This window comes from Saimiri boliviensis, chromosome 7 (genome assembly GCF_048565385.1).
Source record: "Saimiri boliviensis isolate mSaiBol1 chromosome 7, mSaiBol1.pri, whole genome shotgun sequence".
In the NCBI taxonomy this organism is placed as follows: domain Eukaryota; kingdom Metazoa; phylum Chordata; class Mammalia; order Primates; family Cebidae; genus Saimiri; species Saimiri boliviensis.
The window spans coordinates 71,493,518-71,516,863 of NC_133455.1; the positions used below are offsets into that span (position 1 = coordinate 71,493,518).

The 23,346-nt window shown below is 49.0% G+C and overlaps 2 protein-coding genes and 1 pseudogene across 5 annotated transcripts; 2 read left to right on the top strand and 1 right to left on the bottom strand.

Annotated features, from left to right (window-relative positions):
* Positions 1 to 622: 622 nt before the first annotated feature.
* RDH16 (retinol dehydrogenase 16) lies at positions 623 to 5,437 on the bottom strand. Of its 2 annotated transcripts, XM_003926452.4 has the most exons (4): positions 4,764 to 5,437; positions 2,058 to 2,316; positions 1,530 to 1,693; positions 623 to 951 (listed from the first exon to the last, which is right to left on the bottom strand). In XM_003926452.4, the coding sequence occupies exons 1-4, from the start codon at positions 5,074 to 5,076 to the stop codon at positions 734 to 736; spliced, it is 954 nt and encodes a 317-aa protein (XP_003926501.1). In that variant the 5' UTR covers positions 5,077 to 5,437; the 3' UTR covers positions 623 to 733. The 2 variants fall into 2 exon arrangements, with proteins under 2 accessions (XP_003926501.1, XP_039328052.1); XM_039472118.2 differs by lacking the exon at positions 2,058 to 2,316 and having other exon boundaries at positions 4,764 to 4,933.
* Positions 5,438 to 19,356: 13,919 nt separating this feature from the next.
* Positions 19,357 to 23,323, top strand: ACKR5 (atypical chemokine receptor 5). 3 transcript variants are annotated; one of them, XM_010337208.3, is made up of 3 exons: positions 19,357 to 19,579; positions 20,015 to 21,378; positions 22,176 to 23,323. In XM_010337208.3, exon 2 carries the CDS (start codon positions 20,131 to 20,133, stop codon positions 21,334 to 21,336), a length of 1,206 nt encoding a protein of 401 aa, XP_010335510.1. In that variant the 5' UTR covers positions 19,357 to 19,579; positions 20,015 to 20,130; the 3' UTR covers positions 21,337 to 21,378; positions 22,176 to 23,323. The 3 variants fall into 3 exon arrangements, with proteins under 3 accessions (XP_010335510.1, XP_010335512.1, XP_010335511.1); XM_010337210.3 differs by having other exon boundaries at positions 20,036 to 21,378; XM_010337209.3 differs by having other exon boundaries at positions 20,039 to 21,378.
* Positions 21,342 to 23,323, top strand: LOC104651163 (uncharacterized; annotated as a pseudogene).
* Positions 23,324 to 23,346: the final 23 nt, after the last annotated feature.

A 23,346-nucleotide genomic window follows, 5' to 3' on the forward strand; every position in this document is an offset into this window, starting at 1 on the left:
TCGATAGAGTTATTCTGGGTGCTGAGCAAAGGAGGGAACCCAGACTCAGAAAGGGATCGCGATCTCATGTGTCTGGAATCCGAGCGTAGCTTCACAAGAACATTCAAATCACTGCACGTGGTCAAACTATCAACTTTGTCAACATCGCAAGAATTAAAGGAAGTCCATGCTTTCAAGACAAATAGAAAACTGGTCTATTTGTCCTCTGCACAGATCCCTACTGAGGATACCACCTCCAAGCCACTGCTGCTGGTATGACTCCTGAGGCCTATGGGGCTGCATAATGGCTGTGCTCCCAGTGCCAACGCCTTGTGTACAAGGATCTTCAGAGGAGAGTTGCCCTCACATCCTTTGGGCCATTTCCACCCCATGGGAGGGTGTAGACTGGCCCAGAATTAACACACAGTCTGAGAAGGAAGCAGTAGGTAATGGTATGGCTGAGGCTCCTTCCACATGCTCACACCCCAGAAGCTTGCAGCCTTGAGTGGCCACCTAAGGTGACCATGCACTCAGGAGCACTCTTTGGTCCCTGTTTCTCAGCTGCGTAACTTGAAACTTTCCCACCAACATCTCCAGAGAGAGGCATCCTTTCCCAGGAGAATTATGGCCAGGAGATCATGAAGAAGGTGGGATTGGTGTCCTACTGACCTGAGAACTTTATTTCCTTCTCAATGATACATCACCCCTCATAGCACACCCCAAATCCATGCAACCATGCACCCAAGCCCTGGCTTCATAGAGCATTGCCTGGCCTTGGAGAACCCCAGTTGATAATGGCATCCGCCAGGAAGGTGGGCATGTAGCTCATGGGGAGGTAGAGAAGTTTGGCATCCCAGCCAGCTGAGTAGCGAGTGCGGGGGTGGCAGGCAGTTAGCGCATGCTCTATGCAGTTGGTCACCAAGGACAGATCCTGTGTGTACTTAGGCTCCAACTGGTCAATTGACTCCTTATCTGTTAAGAATGAGAAATGATCCATGTATATTTCCACTGGCAACCAATCTGGCTTTGAATTCAACTTAATATGGAAAGGTTCTAAGAACTCACCCCACAACCCCCAGGCAAGCAATGCCTCAAGTCTATTTTATCCAAATTCCCTGAGTTGGAGCCCATCCATGAGAAAGTAAGAAGTGTTCCACACTAAGCCATGTCTGTCTCTATTTGAGAGTATCTGAACTGCTTAAATGATGGTCTCCACGCACAGTAGAAGTCTCAGCACATAAAAACCAGCTGTCTCTAATGCCAGCTTGTGATTAGGCCCCTACTGTCTTCCCTTTCTGGCTTCACTTTGTTTCTCAAAATAATGACGGGTTCAGATAGACACTGGTCCCAAGTTCTAAGAAGCCTGGACACTTGCTTTACATGACCAGTTGACCACACAGCATACATTATGGAAATGGGGCTAAAGGGCTCCACTTTGTGGGGCAGGGAGAGCCTGGAGATCAAACTCTAATGCCCTTCAGACACCAATGGTAGGCCAGGGATCCCCCACACGGGTTTGCTTCTCGCCCTGCTGTCCACAGCTTACTCACAGGATGTAATGAACTTCTCGCCATAGATCTGCTTGACCTCTGGCCTGGCCCGGTCCCAAATATCCAGCATGCTCTTAAAGATTCTATCCTTATTGGTTATAGGAGTCTTGAAATAGCCGGGCTCAATCACAGCCACCTTCACCCCAGAGTCGGAGAGCTCCTTCCTGCAAGACAGAGAAACAGAGGGGAAAAACCTTAGGGGTCTCAGAAGGTAAAACACAAAGAATAAAATATCCAGGTCCAATTCTGACTCTGGCAGTTTCTGACGAGGAGATCCATTCAGGGAAGAGCAATCACTAAAGAAACTCTCTGACCAGGGGCCCCTCTGCCACCTAGCACTCAGAAATGTGCTTCCCACTGAATGGCCAGCCCAATCCAGAAAGATGATGATGAGAGCATCACACATGAAGACCGAAAGGGGTCTCATGAAAGGTTCTTACAGGCTGGGTTCAAGGAACTCCCTGGGAAAGCCTTCCCCACAAGGACAGGAGCAGGAAGACCCGGGAGGGCCCCATTCCAGAACCATACCTGAGGGAGTCGGAGAAGGCTTCTACGCCGTACTTGGAGATGCTGTAGCCTCCACCGAAAATTGTTAACCGGCCCAAGACACTTGAGACGTTGACCACACGGCCCCTGGCCTTCCTCACTAAGGGCAGCAGGTTCAGAGTCACATCAATTAACCCCAACAAGTTCACGTCCAGTACAGTCGCAAAGTCCTGCTTGGTCAGCCACTCATTGGGGGCGACGGGTAAGGCAATACCAGCATTATTCACCAAGCCCCAGAGTCCTGGGACAGCGGGGAGATAAGAGAACATTACTGTGTTGTGCCTGTACAGATGGACACAGTCAGGGTGCAATTCACATCGCAATAAAGTGAAGGCAGAATGACAGGTGTGGGAGGGGAGGAGGACGTAGCAAACAACACCAGGGGATCTGCAGGCTTGGGGACTGGGCAGTTAGCAGCTGGTGGGCCACAGAACCCAGGTCTCTCTCCATTTACTCTTTAGGGCCCAGCCGACTGCCTGAGAGACAACAAGCTATTACCCTTATTTAAGCATTACAGGAAATCATATTAAAGAGATATTGTCCATGTATTAGTCTGGAAACATGAAGATCCATGTTTGGTTACTTAAACATTAACGTTGCCTTGCAGACATTATAGACACCTGAATTTTCATACCTTACATAATGAGCGTTCAACAACTATCTGTTGATGAAATAAGAGACAAGGGAAGGGCCAGGCAAGGTGGTTCACGCCTGTAATCCCAGCACTTTGGGAGGCTGAGACAGGAGAATTGCCTGAACCTGGGAGGCAGAGATTGCAGTGAGCTGGGATTGTGCCACTGCACTACAGCCTGGTGACAGAGCAAGACTGCGTCTCAAAAAAAAAAAAAGGCCAGGCACGGTGGCTCAAGCCTGTAATCCCAGCACTTTGGGAGGCCGAGGCGGGTGGATCACAAGGTCAAGAGATCGAGACCATCCTGGTCAACATGGTGAAACCCCGTCTCTACTAAAAATACAAAAAATTAGCTGGGCATGGTGGCGCGTGCCTGTAATCCCAGCTACTCAGGAGGCTGAGGCAGGAGAATTGCCTGAACTCAGGAGGCGGAGGTTGTGGTGAGCTGAGATCGCGCCATTGCACTCCAGTCTGGGTAACGAGAGCGAAACTCCGCCTCAAAAAAAAAAAAAAAAAAAAGACAGAGAGCAAGCTCGAGATGAGAGAGGAAGAGTAAGGGAGAGACAGAAGACAGAAAGAGACAGGCCTGAAATCCTAGGCTTGGGGAAACTTGGAGAAGAGCCTGTGTTTGACCCCAGGGCACTGGTCTTAAAACATCCTGCATTGATATCCAGTAACATTCCTACAGAAAGCACTGGAAAATTCCAATGCACAGGCTTTGGGTATGAGGCAAGGCTGTCTCACCCCACCCAGGACACACACTTCACCCTCTGCCCCATGTCACCGTCTCCTCCTGCTGCATCAGAAGTGCACTCTCTGTCCTTCCCTTCAGTCCCAAGTTCACTCAGCTCTGGGAAAATCTCTCTGGAAGATGCAAACACACAATCCCCAGGACTTCACGTCAACAGTTTTCCACCCATAGAGCTAGGGAGCAGGAGCACAGGGTCCCTTGAGTCAGGACAGTGGGTGGCAGTTGCTGATCTGGAAGGGTTGGTCCAGGCATATGAATCTGTCCCCTGCTCAGAAACAGGCCCTGCTCTGAAACAAATGTAGACTCCTCCAGCAAGACATCTCATTACTCAGAATTCAGTCATTACCCACACATACATAGATGCTGGCAAATCAAAGTCCACCAAGATAACATTTGTGATGATAAACAGCGGAAGGAATTTCATATCCAACCACGCAGTATGGATTACATAGGTAAGGCTATTTGAAGGATACAGTTTTCTACATCATTAGATACAATTTTATAAAAACGATCATTATGGTAGAAGAATGTTCATCTTCTCTATAGAATATAAGGTGACAGAAACTAGGAAAAAAATAGAATCCTAATTATGTAAAATTATAAAAAGGACTTATGTGTGAACAATTTCAGAGAAAATTCTGTTTTTGTCTTTATTCTTTTCAGTATTTTCCACAAAGATCATATTCAGCATTTATTCTTACATAAAATAAATCCATGTTTCTTTCTTCACCTGTAATAATACAGATGAATTAGTGTAGTGAAAGGAAGAAAGAAAGAAAAAGTAACCCCTTACTGCTTCTGCCTTCCTTAACCCGTCCTGAGGCTGATACCCTCCTCTGAAGATGAGGATGGTTGTGGCTCTTGGTGGACACCAACGGGCCCGGCAGGAACAAGGTAAAGTGCTGGGAACACGAGCCTGGCTCCAGCACAGCCACAGCCTCCGTGCACACCTGCAGCCCTGTGCTCCCTTCTCAGCATCCTCCAGCACGTCTCCGGATCTCTAGCCCAGGCCCTCAGCACCAAACAACCCATGACTCCTGCTTAGAACGGAGGGGAGAGGATTGAGAGGAATTCTGGAGAGAAAATTCTCATCGGGGCAGACTCTCCCCAAGACTAGACACCTCCATTGTTGGAAGTGGGTAAGGATTGGAAAGAGATGGCGCTCAGGCCAGCCTGACAAGTGAGAAATACTACGAAGCTACTGCTACTTCAGCCTGGAAAGACACTGTAGAAATCTTCCCAGGAAGAAGACAGGAGGCGGCCCCTTCACATAGAAGGTAGATACGGACAGGAATCTGGGTGGTACCTCTGTCCACCACGCGCTCCTCCACCCACTGGGCGGCTGCAGCAACGCTCTCTGTCTTGCTGACGTCCAGGATCACCGTTTCCAGCCTGTCTGAAGTCTGGCGCCTCAGCTGCTCCGCTCCTTTCTCTGTCAGACATGCAGCCAGCACTCTCAAGCCTCGTTCATCCAGCTGTCTGGCCAGTAGGTTCCCGAAGCCGGAGTCACAGCCCGTGATGAACACACACTTGTCTCTCAGGTGACTCACCACCTGCCTCTCCCGGTACCAGCGCAGAAGGTGGTACAGGCCCACGAAAACTGCCAGGTAGAGCCACATGCTTTTGCAGAGGACAGACACAGACAGGATGTGGGGGAACCCAGAGTCTGGCCTCTGTTCACACAGAAGGACTTAAGAACACAGAGGGCTGCAGTAGGCAGGGAGGCCCTCAGGCACTTTGGCAGGGAGTCCTCACTTTCCTCCCTGATCGCTGTCTTTCTGCAACGTATTTATTCTGGCTCCACCTCTCTACTCTTTGAACTACTTTTGCAAATAGTCATGAATGCCCTTGAACTCCACAAGTCCTGCCAAGTAGAAAGATATTATGACTCAGCAATGTGTCCCTAGTCCCCTGATTTCTCTCTGCCTTGCTGTGGCATGCTGTGTCCATGCAGGACCACACACATGTATTCACACAAGAACATGCAAAGACCGCACAGGCTCACACACATCTGCCCACACACATTCTCCATGCCAAACACACCCCTCCCATCTAAGTACAAGGATCAGAACTCTCTCCACAAAGCTCCTATACCAAACCTCCTGGTCCATGACCTTCAGAACACAGAAAGACCTTGTTGGGCAGCTACACATGGTTTCCAGGCCCCTTAAGCAGAAATCCCTCTTTGAGCTTGAGTTTCCTCATCCTGCTCAGCACCCAGAATCAATCACTCCTCAGAAAACTGGGACACCGTCAGGCTCTTTAGGATGAGAAGGAGAAGGGAAAAGAGTGGACAGGAGCAGGTCCTGTCCTGCTACAGTAGTTTTCTGGGGCAGTCCAACCTCAGAGGTAAAGAAAGCGGGGGGAAGGAACGGAGACTTGGAACCCACAGGAAGGGAACGCCCAGGGCTGCTGGCAGGAGGAATGGGAGAAATTACACACGCAGGTGCCACAGGGCTCACACACTCACCCCTGAATATGCCCTATGCCCAGCCGTGGGGGCTGCCCTCTGCCCTCCCCTACCAGGGCCCATTCCAGAATCTTCTCACTGACCAGGGCTTCCTTCAACTGCTCGTTCTCTAGGGCCGAAACGCACAGAGACATTTCCCAACCTTCACGTCCACTGCTCCACTCTTATTCATCCTGAGAGTAACAGGACCCTTGCTGAGGCGGTATCTGCTCCCCAGACACTCTAGTCAGGAGCGATTACAGAAAGTCCCAGAGGGGGCAGTCAGAGGGAGGAGGCATCTGGGAGACACCCCCTCACCCCAAATGTGAAATCACCCAGATTTGCCTGTAGCTTGCAGACTTCCTCCCCACGACCTAAGTCCTTTGACAACCAAAATGTGTGACTGGGGCTTAGGTCTCAGTCATGAGATTTATATCTCAGTAAAGTCAGGCTGTCATGGAACTGCACTGAGGCCCTCTCGCCCTGCACAGCAAAGCCAGACACTGACATCAGGAAAGCGACAAGTGAAAGGAGCTATTTATTGCAGGACACTAATCAAGGATAACCGGGCAGCTCAGACTTAAGAACCTAAGACCCTACGGCTCACAGGTAAAGGTTTTTCAAAGCAGGGAGGCGGAACGTACAGGAAACTCACAAAGCAACACCTGGAGGGTGTACATTGCTTCGACTTAAAAAGCTGGGACGTCTTGCAGACTGGGGTCAGGGAGCACATCCTGGGTGAACCAAAGATTTTCTGGTTTGTGGTTGGTTAAGGAGGCAAGGCTTTGAATAAAAATTCGGGATCGGCCAGGCGCGGTGGCTCACGCCTGTAATCCCAGCACTTTGGGGGGCCGAGGCGGGTGGATCACGAGGTCGAGAGATCGAGACCATCCTGGTCAACATGGTGAAACCCCGTCTCTACTAAAAATACAAAAATTAGCTGGGCGTGGTGGCGCGTGCCTGTAATCCCAGCTACTCAGGAGGCTGAGGCAGGAGAATTGCCTGAACCCAGGAGGCGGAGGTTGCGGTGAGCCGAGATCGCGCCATTGCACTCCAGCCTGGGTAACAAGAGCGAAACTCCGTCTCAAAAAAAAAAAAAAAAAAAAATTTCGAGATCAGCAAAAAAGAATATTAGTTCTGGCTTGTGGGTGTCACCTCCTCCAGGCACCTCAGGAAGGAATTTAGAATGAAGGACAGCAGTCAGAATGAGAGGCATCAGCACCCCTTACCTGAGCTCTTAGTGCCAGGGGATTCACCTGGTGAAGGTCTGGATTTTTATTTTTTCTGGGACAGGCTCGCACTCTGCTGCTCAGGCTAGACTGTAATGGCATGAATATGGTTCAGTGCAGCCTCAACCTCCTGGACTCAAGTGATCCTCCCGCCTCAGCTTCCCAAGTAGCTGAGACTACAGGCGTGTGCCACCATGCCTAATTTTTTAAATTTTTGGTAGTGACTGGGTCTCACTGTGTTGTCCAGGCTGATATGGAACTTCTGGGCTCAAAGGATTCTCCCATGTCCACCTCTCAAAGTGCTGGGATTACAGACTCGAGGCACCACCCCCAGCAAAGGGGTCTAGGTTTCTGAAAATCATTTCAGGGATGTGTGTGTGTGTTAAGATGTTTTCTTTGGCTGCAGTAGAGAATCAAACTGTCTGTGACTCTAACTTCCTTGACTTGCTGTTGTTTTATGGTACCATTACCTTCTTGCTTATCAAATTGTTCACTGACTTCTCAGGGCTAGATAAGTGTCTGGAATTTCCCTTGAAGAGTCTCAAGAGTTTCCTTTATTTCCATGCTTGTGGGAAGAGCAAAACAGGGCCCTAAGAGGGGCCCCTATTCCCTCACAAGTGCACATCCTGGAAAAACAGGAGCCAGAGACATATCTGTTCCTGTTTTTCCAAAAAGGTATTCAGGAGATTCAGTATTTATACATCTCCTTAAAGCAGAAAGAAATGTAGATAGAGGGGCAGGTAGGCAGGCAGGTGAATGGTTACATTTCTGTTAGACTTTAGTTAGTGCCCAGCAAAGCACGACTTACATATGGTAAAGTGGAGGTTTGAGTTGGTGTATGTATTTATGGGTTATTTGTATATTTATATATTGATGGGGTATGTGAAATGTTTTGAGGTAGTCATGCAATTTGAAATAAGCACACCATGGAGAATGGGGTATCCATCCCATCAAGCATTTATCCTTTCAGTTACGATGAATCCAACTATACTCTGTATTTTAATATGTACAATTAAGTTATAATATAGTCACTCTATTGTGCTACCAAATAGTAGGTCTTATTTATTATTTCTATTTTTTACTACCCATTCACCATCCCCACCTTCCCCCGAGTCTGCCACTACCCTTCCCAGCCTCTGGAAACCATCCTTCTACTTTCTATATCATGAGTTCAATTGTTTTAATTTTTAGATTCCACAAATGAGAACATGCTGTGTGTGTCTTTCTGTGCCTGGCTTATTTCACTTAACATAAAGCTCTCCAGTTTTGGCCTGGCACAGTGGCTCACATCTGTAATCCCAGCACTTTGGGAGGCCCAGGCAGGTGGATCACCTGAGGTCAGGAGTTCGAGACCAACCTGGCCAACATGGTGAAACCCTGTCTCTACTAAAAATACAAAAAATTATCCAGGTATGGTGGCATGTGCCTGTAATCCCTGCCACTCAGGAGTCTGAGCCAGAAGAATCAGTTGAACCCAGGAGTCGTGGGTTGCAGTGAGCTGAGATCATACCATTGCCTGGGCAACAAGAGTGAAACTCCATCTCAAAAAAACCACAAAAAAAACACAAAAAAAGATCTCCACTTCCATCCATGTTGCTGCAAATGACTGAATCGCAATCTTTTTTTTTTTTTCTTTTTTTTCTGGATGAAGTCTCACTCTGTCACCCAGGCTGGAGTGCAGTGGCACGATCTTGGCTCACTGCAACCTCCACCTCCTGGGTTCAAGTGATTCTCCCACCTCAGCCTCCTGAATAGCTGGGATTACAGGCACACACCACCACGCCAGGATAATTTTTGTAATTTTTGTAGAGATGGCCAGGCTGGTCTCGAATTCCTGACCTCAGGAGATCCACCTGCCTTGGCCTCCCAGAGTGCTGGGATTACAGGTGTGGGCAACTGTGGCTAGCTGAATCTCATTCTTTTTATGGCTGCGTAGTACTCCATTGTGTATACGTACCACATTGTCTTTATTCATAATCTGTGAATGGACACTGAGGTTGCTTCCAACATTCTCCAGAGACTGGGCTCTAACCACGGGCTAGATCCTCTAACCCTGGGCCCAGCCACAACCACTCTAGGACTTTTGCTTTGGAAAATGGAAAGCTCAAGCCCCTGAAAATAAGTCTTAGGAATGTTCCCAGTTAGCAGATGCTAGGTCTCCCCTAGCGACACAGACAGAGAAGAAACTAACAGGCACAAGCCGGGATCGGGGTGGTACCTCTGTTCCCCACGCACTCCTTTACCCACTGGACAGCTGCAGCAACGTCTCTATCTTGGTGATGTCCAGGGTCACCGCCTCCAGCCTGTCTGAAGTCTGGCCCTTCAGCTGCTCGGCCTCCTTCTCTGTCCTACATGCAGCCAGCATCCACAAGCCTTAAGCCTCCAGCTGTCTGGCCAGTAGGTTCCTGAAGCCCTCGTCACAGCCTGTGATGAACACGTACTTGTCTCTCAGGTGGCTCAGCACCTGTCTCTCCCGGTACCAGGGAGAAGGTAGTACAGGCCCAGGAGGACCACCAGGTAGAGACACATGGCTTTGCAGAAGACAGACACAGACAGGCTGGGGTGAGTCTGGCCTCTGTTCAGACAGGAGGACTTAATAACACCGAGGGCTGCGGTAGGCAGGGAGACCCTCAGGCATTTTGGCAGGGAGTCCTCAGTTTCCTCCCTGATCACTGTCTTTCTGCACCATTTTTTATCCTGACTTCATCTCTCTGTTCTTTCAACTGCTTTGGCAAGTACTGATGCACGCTATTGCATACCCCAAGTCCTGCCCAGTGAGTAGATATCACTACTCAGGATTGTTCCCTAGTCCACCAATGTCTCTGCCTTGCTATGCCTACTCAGGTGTCCACAGAGGTGTCCACACTTGCGCCCATACACAGACGCCATTACACACATCACTCTGATTTACAAGCAAGGGTCAGAACTTGTCTCTACCTATCTTATGATATGGTTTGGACATTCGTGCCACCAAAATTGCATGTTGAAATGTGGTCCCCAATATTGGAGGCAGGGGCTGGTGGGAGGCATTCAGTCATGGTAGTGGATCCTGCACAGCTTGGTGCTGTCCTGGAGATACTGGGGTAAGTTGTCATGGGATCTGGTGGTTTAGAAGTGTGATACCTCCCCAGCTCTCTCTCTTGTTCGCATTTGACAAATCAGCTCCCTCTTTGCTTTCTGCCATAATTGTAAGCTTCCTGATGCCTCGCCAGGAGCCAAGCAGATGCAGGCGCCATGCTTGTACAGCCTGCAGACCCATGAGCCAATTAAATCTGTTTTTTAAATAGAAATTACCCAGTCTCAGATATTTATTACAGCAACACAAGAACAGCCTAACACACCCTGTATACCAACAGTCCTGGACCATGGTGTCCCTGAACACAGACTTTACTGGAAGGCTACACATGGTTTCTAGGCACGTTAGGTGGAAATCCTTCTCTGATCCTGAGTTTCCTCATCCTGCTCAGTACCCAGAATCGGTCACTCCCCAGAAAAGCAGGGCATAGTCAGGCTCTCTTGGATTAGAAGGAAAAGGCAAAAGAGTGGACAGGAGCAGGTCCCTCCTGCTATAGTAGTTTTGTGGGGCAGAAAGTAGTGGAGAACCCACAGAAGGGGTCTGACCTCACAGGTAAAGAAAGGGGGAGAGAAGGGAATGGAGCCTTGGAACCCACAGGAAGGAAGTGCCCAGGGCTGCTGGAGGGGGCAGGAATGACTTACTCAGGTGTCACAGGGCTCACCCGCTCACCTCCAAAAATGCCCTATACCCAGCCCTGGATGCTGGCTCCACTGCCCTCTCCCCTCCCCCATCCAGGATCTGGACCCCTCAGACACTGAGCATCTAAAAGCATTGCTCATTTGAACAAGGACAGAGGATGTTGTGTCCAAAACCTTGCCCAAGCAAGATATGAACCCTAGTAACTGGAAAGGTATTATTTCAGTTTGTATCAGGGTGTTGATGGACAGGAGAGATCTTCTCGGGAGACTACAGAAAGGGGTGCAGACTGGACCTCACTGCGGTCCACGGAGGGTCCCTCCAGGTGAGGTCAAGGAAACCCTTTCATAACCCGGGGGCAGGTGTAAAGGGTCAGGGAGCTGGGGAAATAGAGGTGGACGGAATAATGCAGAATTTCTTTGCACTGGGCGTTTCTCCCACTGTCCACGTTTGCCCAATTTCTATCACCTAATTGGAGAAAAAAGTGGAGATGGACTGCGAGCGGGGAGGTTTCCTGCAGAAACCAGAGGCTGGCAAAGAGCCGCGCGCCCCCTGGCGGTTCTTCTCTAGCTCTGCAGCCTCGACGTGGGCATCGGCCTCGGATTGGCCAAGGCTCTTCAACCCATCCCAGTGGCCACTCTCTCCAGCATCAGGACGCCCCCATATCCCCCTGCACGGATACCCCAAGAAGGAGAGAAACAGCAGGTCTGCTGGCTGGCAAGAGACTGGATTAGTGTTAAGCAAACACGAACGGTGCCTTGAGTGTGCTGCATACTAGAGGTCTGACAGACTCGGAGCCCCTTGGGGAAGACTGAGTCCAGTCATTTTTGTATTCCCAGCCCCTGGCTGTGCTAGCATCTGGCAGAGATGAATGAATGTTGAGGTCGATGGCACTGCAACGTCTGGTTTCACTTTCCATTTTCATCACTTTTTCTTACATCATCCAACAATATAAGATTTCCTAAAGCCTCCATTTTTCTCGTCTTTATAACAAGGGAGGAGAATCAAGACCAATTTGCCAAGTCCTCCCAACTCCAATTTCAGGGAGTCTAAGAATCCATATGCCTTTATTAAAATGACGAAAACTTAGAAAGATGGGGTCTTGGGAAGTGCCGGAGAATTTCCGACCAGCACACATTAGGTGCTCAACAAAAGTTAACAAAAACAGAAAAAATCTGGAATCAAGGGAATTACCACATCTACAGAGAGGCTGGGGGAGGGGTGCAGATCTGGAGATGGGAGAGTGAAGGAGACATGGAAGGTTGGGGAGACAGGAGACCAAAGGAGGGGAGAAGAGTAGAGGCATGAGAGGAGGCTGCTGGTGCTGCAGGCAGCAGGGGAATATTAACAGTATCTGGGGCCTTTCCAGTCTCTTATCAGTCTTTTCAAGCTTCCTCTTCCTTAGACTAATGTCACACCCTCCCTTTCCACTCCTGGGAAATCACAGAGGAAACAGTTGTCCTTCATCTCGTGAAAGATAGGGGGTGGGAAACAAAGACATTGACTTTCCCTTTCTCAAATCCCTTCGAGATCATCCTACAAATCCCTCAGCCTTCATGAAGGAGACACCTCCTTCCTCATGTAAGAAATTTCCTAGAGGCCGGGCGCGGTGGCTCAAGCCTGCAATCCCAGCACTTTGGGAGGCCGAGGCGGGTGGATCACGAGGTCAAGAGATCGAGACCATCCCGGTCAAGACGGTGAAACCCCGTCTCTACTAAAAATACAAAAACATTAGCTGGGCATGGTGGCGCGTGCCTGTAATCCCAGCTACTCAGGAGGCTGAGGCAGGAGAATTGCCTGAACCCAGGAGGTGGAGGTTGCGGTGAGCCGAGATCGCGCCATTGCACTCCAGCCTGGGTAACAAGAGCGAAACTCCGTCTCAAAAAAAAAATAAAAAATAAAAAATAAAGAAAAAAGAAATTTCCTAGAATTCTCAGGGCTGAGTCAGGTCCGCAGAAGTGGATACCCAACGTTGATTTTTTTTTTTTTTTAACCCTGATGCCAGTCCAGGAAAAACTCTCCAAGGGTCATCTTTTTTTAAGTTTTTGGACATCATAGGCCCTTGGAAAATCTAAGGAAGGTTATAAGCCCCCACAAAAATGCACATAACACAACAATCAAAAACTTGCTTATGCTTTTCATAGCATTCACACCTAAAACCATTAGCTGCATGGAATCCAGTTCAAGAATCCTCGTTATATGGGCTTATTGAACTACCAGCTGTGTGACGGGGCAAGTTATTTAACGTTTCCATGCTTCAGTTTCCTTGCTGATGGTAGTGTCGACTCCATGAAGTTGTTATGAGGATTAAATGAGGTGATATGGATAAAGCCCCTTACAACTGTGTCTGGCCAATGGTGCTTATTTGATAAACATTAGCTGATACTACATCTCTTCTGTGGTAATTCATAGTGACATTTGGGAATGTTCTCACCCTTCTGTGTAAAAAAACACAGAATAAAAGAGGAAACTCACATTGATCTAATTCAGAGAGGAAAAACTGGCTGGTGGTAGTAGGACTAGAGAGGTCTCTCAATGTAAGTTCCTCAAAAGGGGATTCCTTTTTCCTTATCCCCAAGCAGTGGAAAAAGGGCTGTCTTATGTATCCCTATAATAACCTGTAACGGAAGCATCATAATCCTCACTTTACATATTAAGATACTGAGACTCAACTCCTATCTCTCACCAGACACAAAAATCAACTCAGGATTAAAGACTTACATATAAGACCCAAAACTATTACTAAAACGCTAGAAGAAAATACTAGTATTGGGGGGGAAATCCAGAATCTAGTATAAGTCTCCTAGGCATTGGTCTAGGGAAGGAATTTATAACTAAGATTTCAGAAACACAGGCAACAAAAACAAAAATAAACAAATGGACTTAATCAAACTAAAAAGCTCTGCACAACAAAATAAATAAGCAATAGAATGAACAACCCGCAGAATTGGAGAAAACATTTGCAAACTATTTATCTGACATGGGACATGTCCAGAATATACAAAGAACTCAAGCAAATAAAAAACCCCACAAATAATCCCACTAAAATGTGGGCAAATGATATGAATAGACGGTTTTCAAAAGAAGACATGCAAATGGCCAACAGTTATATGAAAAAATGCTCATCAGAGAAATGCAAATAAAAATCACAATGAGATGTCATCTTATCTCAGTCAGAATGGCTATTATCAAAAAGATTTTTTTTTTTTTTTTTTTTTTTTTGAGACGGAGTTTCGCTCTTGTTACCCAGGCTGGAGTGCAATGGCGCGATCTCGGCTCACCGCAACCTCCGCCTCCTGGGTTCAGGCAATTCTCCTGCCTCAGCCTCCTGAGTAGTTCGGATTACAGGCATGTGCCACCATGCCCAGCTACTTTTTTTTGTATTTTTAGTAGAGACGGGGTTTCACCATATTGACCAGGACGGTCTTGATCTCTTGACCTGGTGATCCACCTGCCTCGGCCTCCCAAAGTGCTGGGATTACAGGCTTGAGCCACCACACCCGGCCAAAAAGATTTTTTAAATAACAAATGTTAGCAAGGATTTGGAGCAAAGAAAACTCTTAGAACGAGTACAACTTCCATGGAAAACAGTATGGCGATTTCTCAAAAAACTCAAAGTAGACCTGCCATTTGGCCCAGCAATTCCACTACTGGGTATTTACGCAAAGCGAAAATCAGTACATTAAGAAGGCCTCTGCACTAGTATGTTTATCACAGCACTATTCACAATAGCAAAGACAGGGAATCAACCCAAGTGTCCGTCAACGAATAATGGATAAAGAAAATGTGGCATATATACACAGTAGAATACTATTTGGCCATAAATAATAATAATAATAAAAAGAAATAATGTCTTTTGCAGCAATGTGGATGGAACTGGAGGTCATTTTTTTTTTTTTTTTTTTTTTTTTTTGAGACAGAGTTTCGCTCTTGTTACCCAGGCTGGAGTGCAATGGCGCGATCTCGGCTCACCGCAACCTCCGCCTCCTGGGTTCAGGCAATTCTCCTGCCTCAGCCTCCCGAGTAGCTGGGATTACAGGCATGCGCCACCACGCCCAGCTATTTTTTTTGTATTCTTAGTAGAGACGGGGTTTCACCATGTTGACCAGGATGGTCTCGATCTCTTGACCTCGTGATCCACCCGCCTCGGCCTCCCAAAGTGCTGGGATTACAGGCTTGAGCCACCGTGCCCGGCGGAGGTCATTATTTTAAGTAAAACAAGTGAGCCACAGAAAATCAAATATCGCATGTTCTCACTCATATGTGAGCGCTAAAAGAGGTGTACACATGGATGTAGAGAGTGAAATGGTAAACAGTGCAAACATGGAAGGAAGAGAGAATGAGGGAGGTGGATTATGAGAAACTAGTCAATGGGTACAATGCATGTTATTCTTGTGATGGATACCCTAAAAGCCTTGGCTTGACCAACATGCAATCCATGCACGTAAGAAAACTGCACATATACCCCATAAACCTGTACAATTAAATATTTTAAAACAAAATATAAGAAACTGAGATTCAGAAAGGTTAAGTGACCTGCCCAAGATCACACAGCTACCAAATGGTGGAAAAAAGTTTCAAAAACAGGTCTGATTCAAAAACTGGTGTTATCTCCACGGTGTCTTATGAAGGGCCGGTGAACAGGGAAGAGCTGAGCAGACAGAGCCAGGACAGGGGAGTGGGCCACAGGCTTTGGGGAACCTGGAAAGCTCCTAATCTGGTACTGCTGGGCCGACCAGAAGCCCGTCTAGCTGCCTCTCTAGCTTGGGGAAGCTGTGGCAGGAGGGCAGAGCAGCCTCCGTGACTAGACTTGGCTTCCTAACTCAGTGACCTTCTGGGAGTTCACACTGAGGACGTGAGTGCAATCGCTGCCAAATCCTTCAGCCTTAACCTGTCCACGAGGCACCTGCCTCCATTCCATAAGCCAGGGACGTGGGTTGATCCCTGGGACAGCCTGCCTCACCCATTCTGCGAGGGTCCAGGCGAAGCCCTTTGCCTGACCCAACCCTGGGAAGTCGTCTGCCTTTATCTCTGTCTCTCAATACCTCCTCCCTGGTACCTTCCTTCCTTTCTGATTGTTGATCACAAAGCCTTGTTTACACTTTTTGGGGGGAAAAAAAAATGGGATGGGGAGGACAATGAGTAAATTTCCAGGAATTGTTTCACTGCTGGTGTTCCTGCTGCACACAGCAAAGTTGCTCCTTTTGCCCAGATTGGCAAGGAGCCTGGCCTCCTGCTCCTCCCTCTTTCTCTTCCTCCCAGTTTCTCTCTTTCTAGCTGCACCCCCACCCCCTAAAAAAGCCCCACATGGAAACTGTAGAGCTATCACTTTCTTCTTCCTGAGGGAGGAGCTTTCCCTCTGAGCCTCTGGCAGAAGGAGCCACCATCACTTCCTCTTTCTACAAATACACCTTGGGTGACAGGAGTAGGTGGGAACAGGGAGCAGGTAGAAGTGAGGCTGCAGGGGGATGTCTCCATCTGGGAAGGACAATTCAGAGACCCAGGAGATAGGAGCCACTAAAGGGCAGTGTTGTGAGAAACAGAAATGGACACAGATGTGGCCACCTGGAGAGGACAAAGATCAGACCAGGGTCTTCCTTGGAGGGTGGTCCAGGACAGGCTTCATTTGCATGGGTCAAAAGCATGTAGTGGGAAGGGCAAATTCTCAGAAGTCTCCTGATTGGAGAAAAATATTAATGGGATAGAAACTAAGATCCTAAAGAGAGAGAATGAGAGAGCAAAACTAACTGAAAAATCAAAGTAAACCACATTTCACACTGTCATGGTTCATCATGATTTTGTTTTGTTTTGTTTTGTTGTTTTTTGAAACAGAGTCTCACTCTGTCACACAGCCTGGAATACAGTGGTGTGATCTCAGCTCACTGCAACCTCCACCTCCCTGGTTCAAGAGATTCTCCCACCTCAGCCTCCTGGGTAGCTGAGATTACAGGCACACACCACCACACCTGGCTAATTTTTGCATTTTTAGTAGAGACAAGATTTCGTCATGTTGGCCAGGCTGGTCTCAAATTCCTAACCTCAGGTGATATGCCCACCTCAACCTCCCAAAATGCTAGGATTACAGGTGTGAGCCACCCAACTAGCCCAGGATTGTATTTTTTTTTTAAGAGATGGGATCTATCTCTCTCGCCCAGGCTTCATTGCAGCAGTGTGATCATAGCTCACTGCAGCCTTGATTTCCTTGCCTCAAGTGATCCCCCCACCTCAGCCTCCCAAGTACAGGCTGCATCACCACACCTAGTTAATTATTTTATTTTTTAAGGTCTCATCTTGTTGCACAGGCTGGTCTCAAACTCCTGCACTCAAACAGTCTTCCCACCTCAGCCTCCCAAAGCACTGAGATTACTGGTGTGAGCCACTGCTCACTGCATATCAGAGTGATCTGATATGTAAGTGGAAGGTTTAAGAAAACTGCAAAGTTAAAAATATCCCCTCCCACGGAGATAAATGGTGCTGATGGTTGCACAGCAGTGTGAATGCATTCAGTGCTACTGAACTGCACATCCAAAAATGGTTAACATGGTAAATTTTATGTATATTTTACCATAATAAAAGAATCAATTAGCAGACTTTTTAAAAAATGTTCTTTTTGGCCGGGCGTGGTGGTTCACGCCTGTAATCCAAGCACTTTGGAGGCCAAGGCGGGTGGATCACCTGAAGTCAGGAGTTCAAGACCAGCCTGACCAACATGGTGAAACCCCATCTTTAAAAAAATAATAAAAAATAGGCCGGGCGCGGTGGCTCAAGCCTGTAATCCCAGCACTTTGGGAGGCCGAGGCGGGTGGATCACGAGGTCAAGAGATCAAGACCATCCTGGTCAACATGGTGAAACCCCGTCTCTACTAAAAATACAAAAAATTAGCTGGGCATGGTGGCACATGCCTGTAATCCTAGCTACTCAAGGAGGCTGAGGCAGGAGAATTGCCTGAACCCAGGAGGCGGAGGTTGCGGTGAGCCGAGATCGCGCCATTGCACTCCAGCCTGGGTAACAAGAGTGAAACTCCGTCTCAAAAAAAAAAAAAAAAATATATATATATATATATATATATAATAATAATAAATAAAAAATGTTGTTTTTGAGTGGATAAACAAAATGTGGTGTGTGTATGTATGTACACACAGACATCATGGAACATTACTCAGCCATGAAAGGAAATGAAGTACGGATGCATTCCAATGTGAATGCACCTTGAAAACATGCTAAATGAAAAAGACACGCAGACACAGAAAGTCCCATGTTATACGGTTCCCTTTCTATTAAATATCCAGAATAGGTAAATCCATAGAGACAGGAAGCAGAAGGTTGGGGGTAGGGGGAATAGGATCGACTGCTTAATGGTTATGGGGTTTTCTTTTGGAGTAATGAAGATGTTTAGCACCTAGACAGAGGTGGTGGCACAATCCTCTCCACAGGAGTATCTCCAGAATCGAATGAGATGAAGTGAGGTGAAAGCACTCTGAGAGGCAGGAAGCTCTGCGGACACAAGATGCTGACACATAACGCGCGGCTCAGAGTCCCTTACCCTCTAGCTTGGAGGGGAGAGAAGTCTGCTCTCCCTCCCCGACGCCCCATCTCCTGGCCTCTTCCAGTCACACACCACCCCCTTCATGCAGAGAAGTATAGAGCCACAGGGCAGGGACAGTGGGGAGGGTGCTGTTCTCACTCTCCCTGCCCATTCAGCAGTCTCCCTGAAGCTTTGACAAAGCCCCCTTGACACCCCACATGCAATCTTATTCTTATTTTTATTTTTATTTTAAATTGAGACAGAGCCTCACTCTGATCTCGGATCACTGCAACCTCCGCCTCCTGGGCTCAAGTGATTCTCCTGCCTCAGCCTCCCGAGTAGATGGGATTACAGGCACATGTCACCACATCCAGCTAATTTTTGTATTTTTAGTAGAGACAGGGTTTCACTATGTTGGCCAAGCTGATCTCACACTCCTGACCTCAAGTGATCCCCCAGCCTTGGCCCTCCACAGTGCTGGGTTACAAGCGTGACCTGCCACGCCCAGCCATTCAGTCTTTTCTCTCTCCCCAGATTCTCACCTCCAGTCACAAGATGAAGGCAGGGAGCTCACAGCCCTGTGAGAGGCTGGGGAGAATGGTAGGGGCAGGCCAGAGCCATTAAAAGCCCAACTGATTTTCAGATGTATTTTAGCCCTCCCTTACACTCCTGTATCCAGTTTCACTCTAGCAGGAATGAAGACAGGGGAGAGAGGGATTCCAAGCCGACTTAGGGAGTGGAAAATACACATATACGTAAAACATTTCCCACTGGCCTGACCTGAGCTAAGCACTCTTCCTCCCTCAATGGCTCCTTTAATTCTCACAATCTCCCTTTTAGCAGATAATATTGTTGACCCCACTTTGCAGAGGAGAGCACTGAGGCTAAGGAAAGAGGTAAATTCATTCAGAGAGTGAAGGAGGAGTTGGGATTTTAATGCCGGCAGTACGACCTCCCCGCCACTGGCACAGAGGGTCTTTTACTGGGACGTCCCCTGTAACCGGATTGGGGGAGTGCAGGAAAAACTCCAGCCCTCCCCACAGAGCCTTGGCAGTCACAGCTGCTTCCCGGATGAGGAGGGCAGTCCTGAAGCCAGCAGGGAAGCCAGCCCCACAGCCACAGCCCCTCCAGCCTCCTCACAGCTCCCCACAGCCTGGACCTGCCGGCCCTCCCTCCAGGACCTAGGAGCCTCCAAGGGAAATTCAGGTGAGTGTCGCCCTGTCCCAGGAAAGATGAGAGAGAAGCAGGGCTTTGGAGGCAGCTGGCTTTCCTGCATGATCCACAGGTTTTCCTGGGGTGAATCAGATGTGTGTGGGGCGTGCGGGCGTTCCATACTCACAGTCCAAATAACGAGACAGAAAAAGTGCAATGAAGACCTGTGCAAAAGGGCCGAGGAATGAAGTGCCGGGAGAGAGGTGGAGATTGGAGACTACCTAGGAATGGCAGGGGTCGGGGGATGAGGTGCTGCTGAGCGGGACCGGCTGGGGATGAGAAGAACTGGTGGACACCAACAGTCCTGGCCTCTTCCAGCACTGAAACCCCCTAAGAAAGTATCTCTGCTGTTGGGTCAGAGCTAGCGAGTTGCGTATCATTTATTTAATCGCAGTTTGAAAGCTAAACTTCCCTTTCTTGCCTCGTCAGCCCTGGAATCTTTCCCCAAAGCAGGTGACTCCCTCTGGCCTCTACCTTGAAGACACAAGGCTCTCGAGGTCTGCTTTCCCTTCCAACCCTGCCTTCATCCGTGTGTGCTGGTCCCAATGTCAGTGACACCCAGCTGGGGGCCCGGCCCCTGGGAGGGGGTCACCGCAGTGCCTGCCAGTGACCTTGGAGAGATCCACAACTGGACTGAGCTGCTCGACCTCTTCAACCACACTTTGTTCCAGTGCCACGTGGAGCTCAGCGAGAGCACCAAGCGTGTGGTCCTCTTTGTCCTCTACCTGGCCATGTTTGTGGTTGGGCTGGTGGAGAACCTCCTGGTGATATGCGTCAACTGGCACAGCTCAGGCCGGGCGAGGCTGCTGAACCTCTACATCCTCAACATGGCCATAGCGGACCTGGGCGTCGTCCTGTCTCTGCCCGTGTGGATGCTGGAGGTCATGCTGGACTACACCTGGCTCTGGGGCAGCTTCTTCTGTCGCTTCACTCACTACTTCTACTTTGCCAACATGTATAGCAGCATCTTCTTCCTGGTGTGCCTCAGCATCGATCGCTATGCCACCCTCACCAGCACCTCCCCCTCCTGGCAGCGTCACCAGCACCAGGTGCGGAGGGCCGTGTGTGCAGGCATCTGGGTCCTCTCTGCCATCATCCCGCTGCCTGAGGTGGTCCACATCCAGCTGATAGAGGGCCCCGAGCCCGTGTGCCTCTTCATGGCACCTTTTGAAACGTATAGCAGCTGGGCCCTGGCAGTGACCCTGTCCACCACCATCCTGGGTTTCCTGCTGCCCTTCCCTCTCATCACAGTCTTCAATGTACTGATGGCCTGCCGGCTGCGGCAGCTAAGACAGCCCGAGAGCCGGCGCCACTGCCTGCTGATGTGTGCCTACGTGGCCGTCTTCGTTATTTGCTGGCTGCCCTACCATGTGACCCTGCTGCTGCTCACACTGCATTGGACCCACATCTCCCTCCACTGCCACCTGGTCCACCTGCTCTACTTCTTCCATGAAGTCGTCGACTGCTTCTCCATGCTGCACTGTGTCATCAATCCCATCCTTTACAACTTTCTTAGCCCGCGCTTCCGGGACCAGCTTCTGAACGCCATAGTCCATTACCTGCCTAAGGACCAGGCCAGGGCAGGCACACACGCCTCCTCTTCCACCCAGCATTCCATTGTCATCACCAAGGTGGACAGCCAGCCCACTGCAGCAGGCCCCCACCCTGAGCCAAGCCTGAGCTTTCAGGCACCCCCTTTGCTTCCAAATACTTCCCCTGTCACTCCCCCTCAACCTCTTACATCCAGCTGAAGTAGATGCCAGGCTCCTCCAACAGTGAAGGAAATGGCACAGGTGAGAGTGTAGGTGGGAGATTTGGGGCGATGCAGTGGGAGGGTCAGAGGATTCACGTTCAATTTTAAGCCTATCTTAAAATACTGAGGTGGGGAGAAGGAGACGGGATGAGGGATAGAGAGCAGGCCCTCAGTGTTGCACTATTTGTCCCCATCCTTGTGTCTAAGGGAGTCATGCAGGAAAAAAAGGTGAAATAAATGGGAGAGACAGCTATGGACTCTGGATCTTTAAAAAAATCTGTACTTCCAGCTGGGATTGGGAAGGGAGCCGAGGCTAAAGAGGTGCTCGGCAGAGGAAACTAGACGCATTCATTTCATAAATCACTCTGGCCGGAAAAAGTGAGCTCCGCAGGAACCTCACAAAACTCCTTTTGTGTTTGTGAGCTTGTTGATTTTCCAGTTCACTATGCAGGTTATGGGTACAAGAGGCCAGAGGCCAAGGAACCAGGCGGCTCCAGCAGGCCGTTCCCTAGCCGTGCATCCTATGCACAGCTATGATAAGTGAAGGGGACGGCAAGGGTGGGGCGAAGCCAAGGTCTGAGAGCTGCACCCTGCAACTGGGTCGGCAGGATAGTATCTCCACCCACCGCCATCCAGGAAACACAGCTCCATTTCCTTGCTGACACCCTCCCCTCCCTGTTGTCCATCCTGCTCCCTTCCCACAAGCAGAGGAGCTGTCCCAGAGCCAGCTGCTCACAGCTGACCTCCTCCCGGCTTCAGGTCTAGGACACTTCCAGACTTCTAGGGAGACACAGAGCTACCAGAAAGCCTAACCCACCCCCATCTCTTTCTTTCCAGATAATAGGAAAGTATCAAGGGATGTCATTCTGGGAGCAGTCCTTGGGACAGCCAGCAGCAGGTGCTGACAGATGCTCTGTCCTTCACCCTCTGTCCCTGGCACAGATGGGTAAGGCCACATCTCATTCCGTCACAGGGCAGAGCACTGACACTGCTATGTCCGTTTTCCCTGGCCATGTCTTTTCATAATTTTCCTGTCCCACAACTTACGTTCCTTCACATTTGTTCTATGGATGGAACAAGTCCTCTGTTAACAAGTAGGCCTTCTGGAAAAGAATCACTTACATTTGGGAGACCAGGACCCTGTCCATGAAGAACTCTTGAGGTGAAGGCCTAAGAACAGGATCTAGTTTCCACCCTCCAATTCCACGTCCTTTGCCTCTTAATCCTGCCTGTGGTGAAGGGACTGGATGGGATCACTGATAGCCTCTTCACCATCTCCTCTGTCCTGCTCAAGTGCTTGATGTGTCCAGAATGTTTAACTTGGAGTAACTACTCACTGACCCTGAGACCACCTGCTCTGCTTTGATAAATCAGAACCTGTTCTGCAGATGTGCTGACCGTGTGCTCCAATTGCATACACACCCCGCTTGACCAGGAGCATGGAAGGAAACCTGCATCTCTCATCCATCCCCCTCCTCACTGGGCCCAAACCTGAAAGGGTCTTACACTGCAGACAGCTGCTCAGTAGCACAGAGCTGAAGGCTTTGTGAACCAGGAGTCTGGGTTGTGGGTTGGGTCACAGTAAGGGCTTAACCTACCAACACAGAATTCACATTGAAAAGACTTTCCTCCCTTGTCCCAACATAAAAAAGCAAGCCAAGATCTGATGCGCATATCACTGCCTCCTCAGACTTGGACTACAGGAGTTTCCCAAGGGAAACCAAATTTTTTGTCTATCACGTTCCAGGTCACCTCAGAGACCACTCCCCCAAGATTAGTTATCACCCTGGCAGTATGAATACTTCCCTAAGGCCTCCCATCATCGGAAGGGAAGAGTGGGAACCAGCTGTTATGCTCAGCATCTACTGAGCATTGACGGGTGCCCCACCTGGGCCACATGCTCTGGGACCAAATGAACATCACTCCCTGACTTCTTGAGCTCTGTCTCCTCTGTGTATCAACCTCATTAAACCACGCCAAACTTTTCCTCCTCGCTGTTTGAATCTGA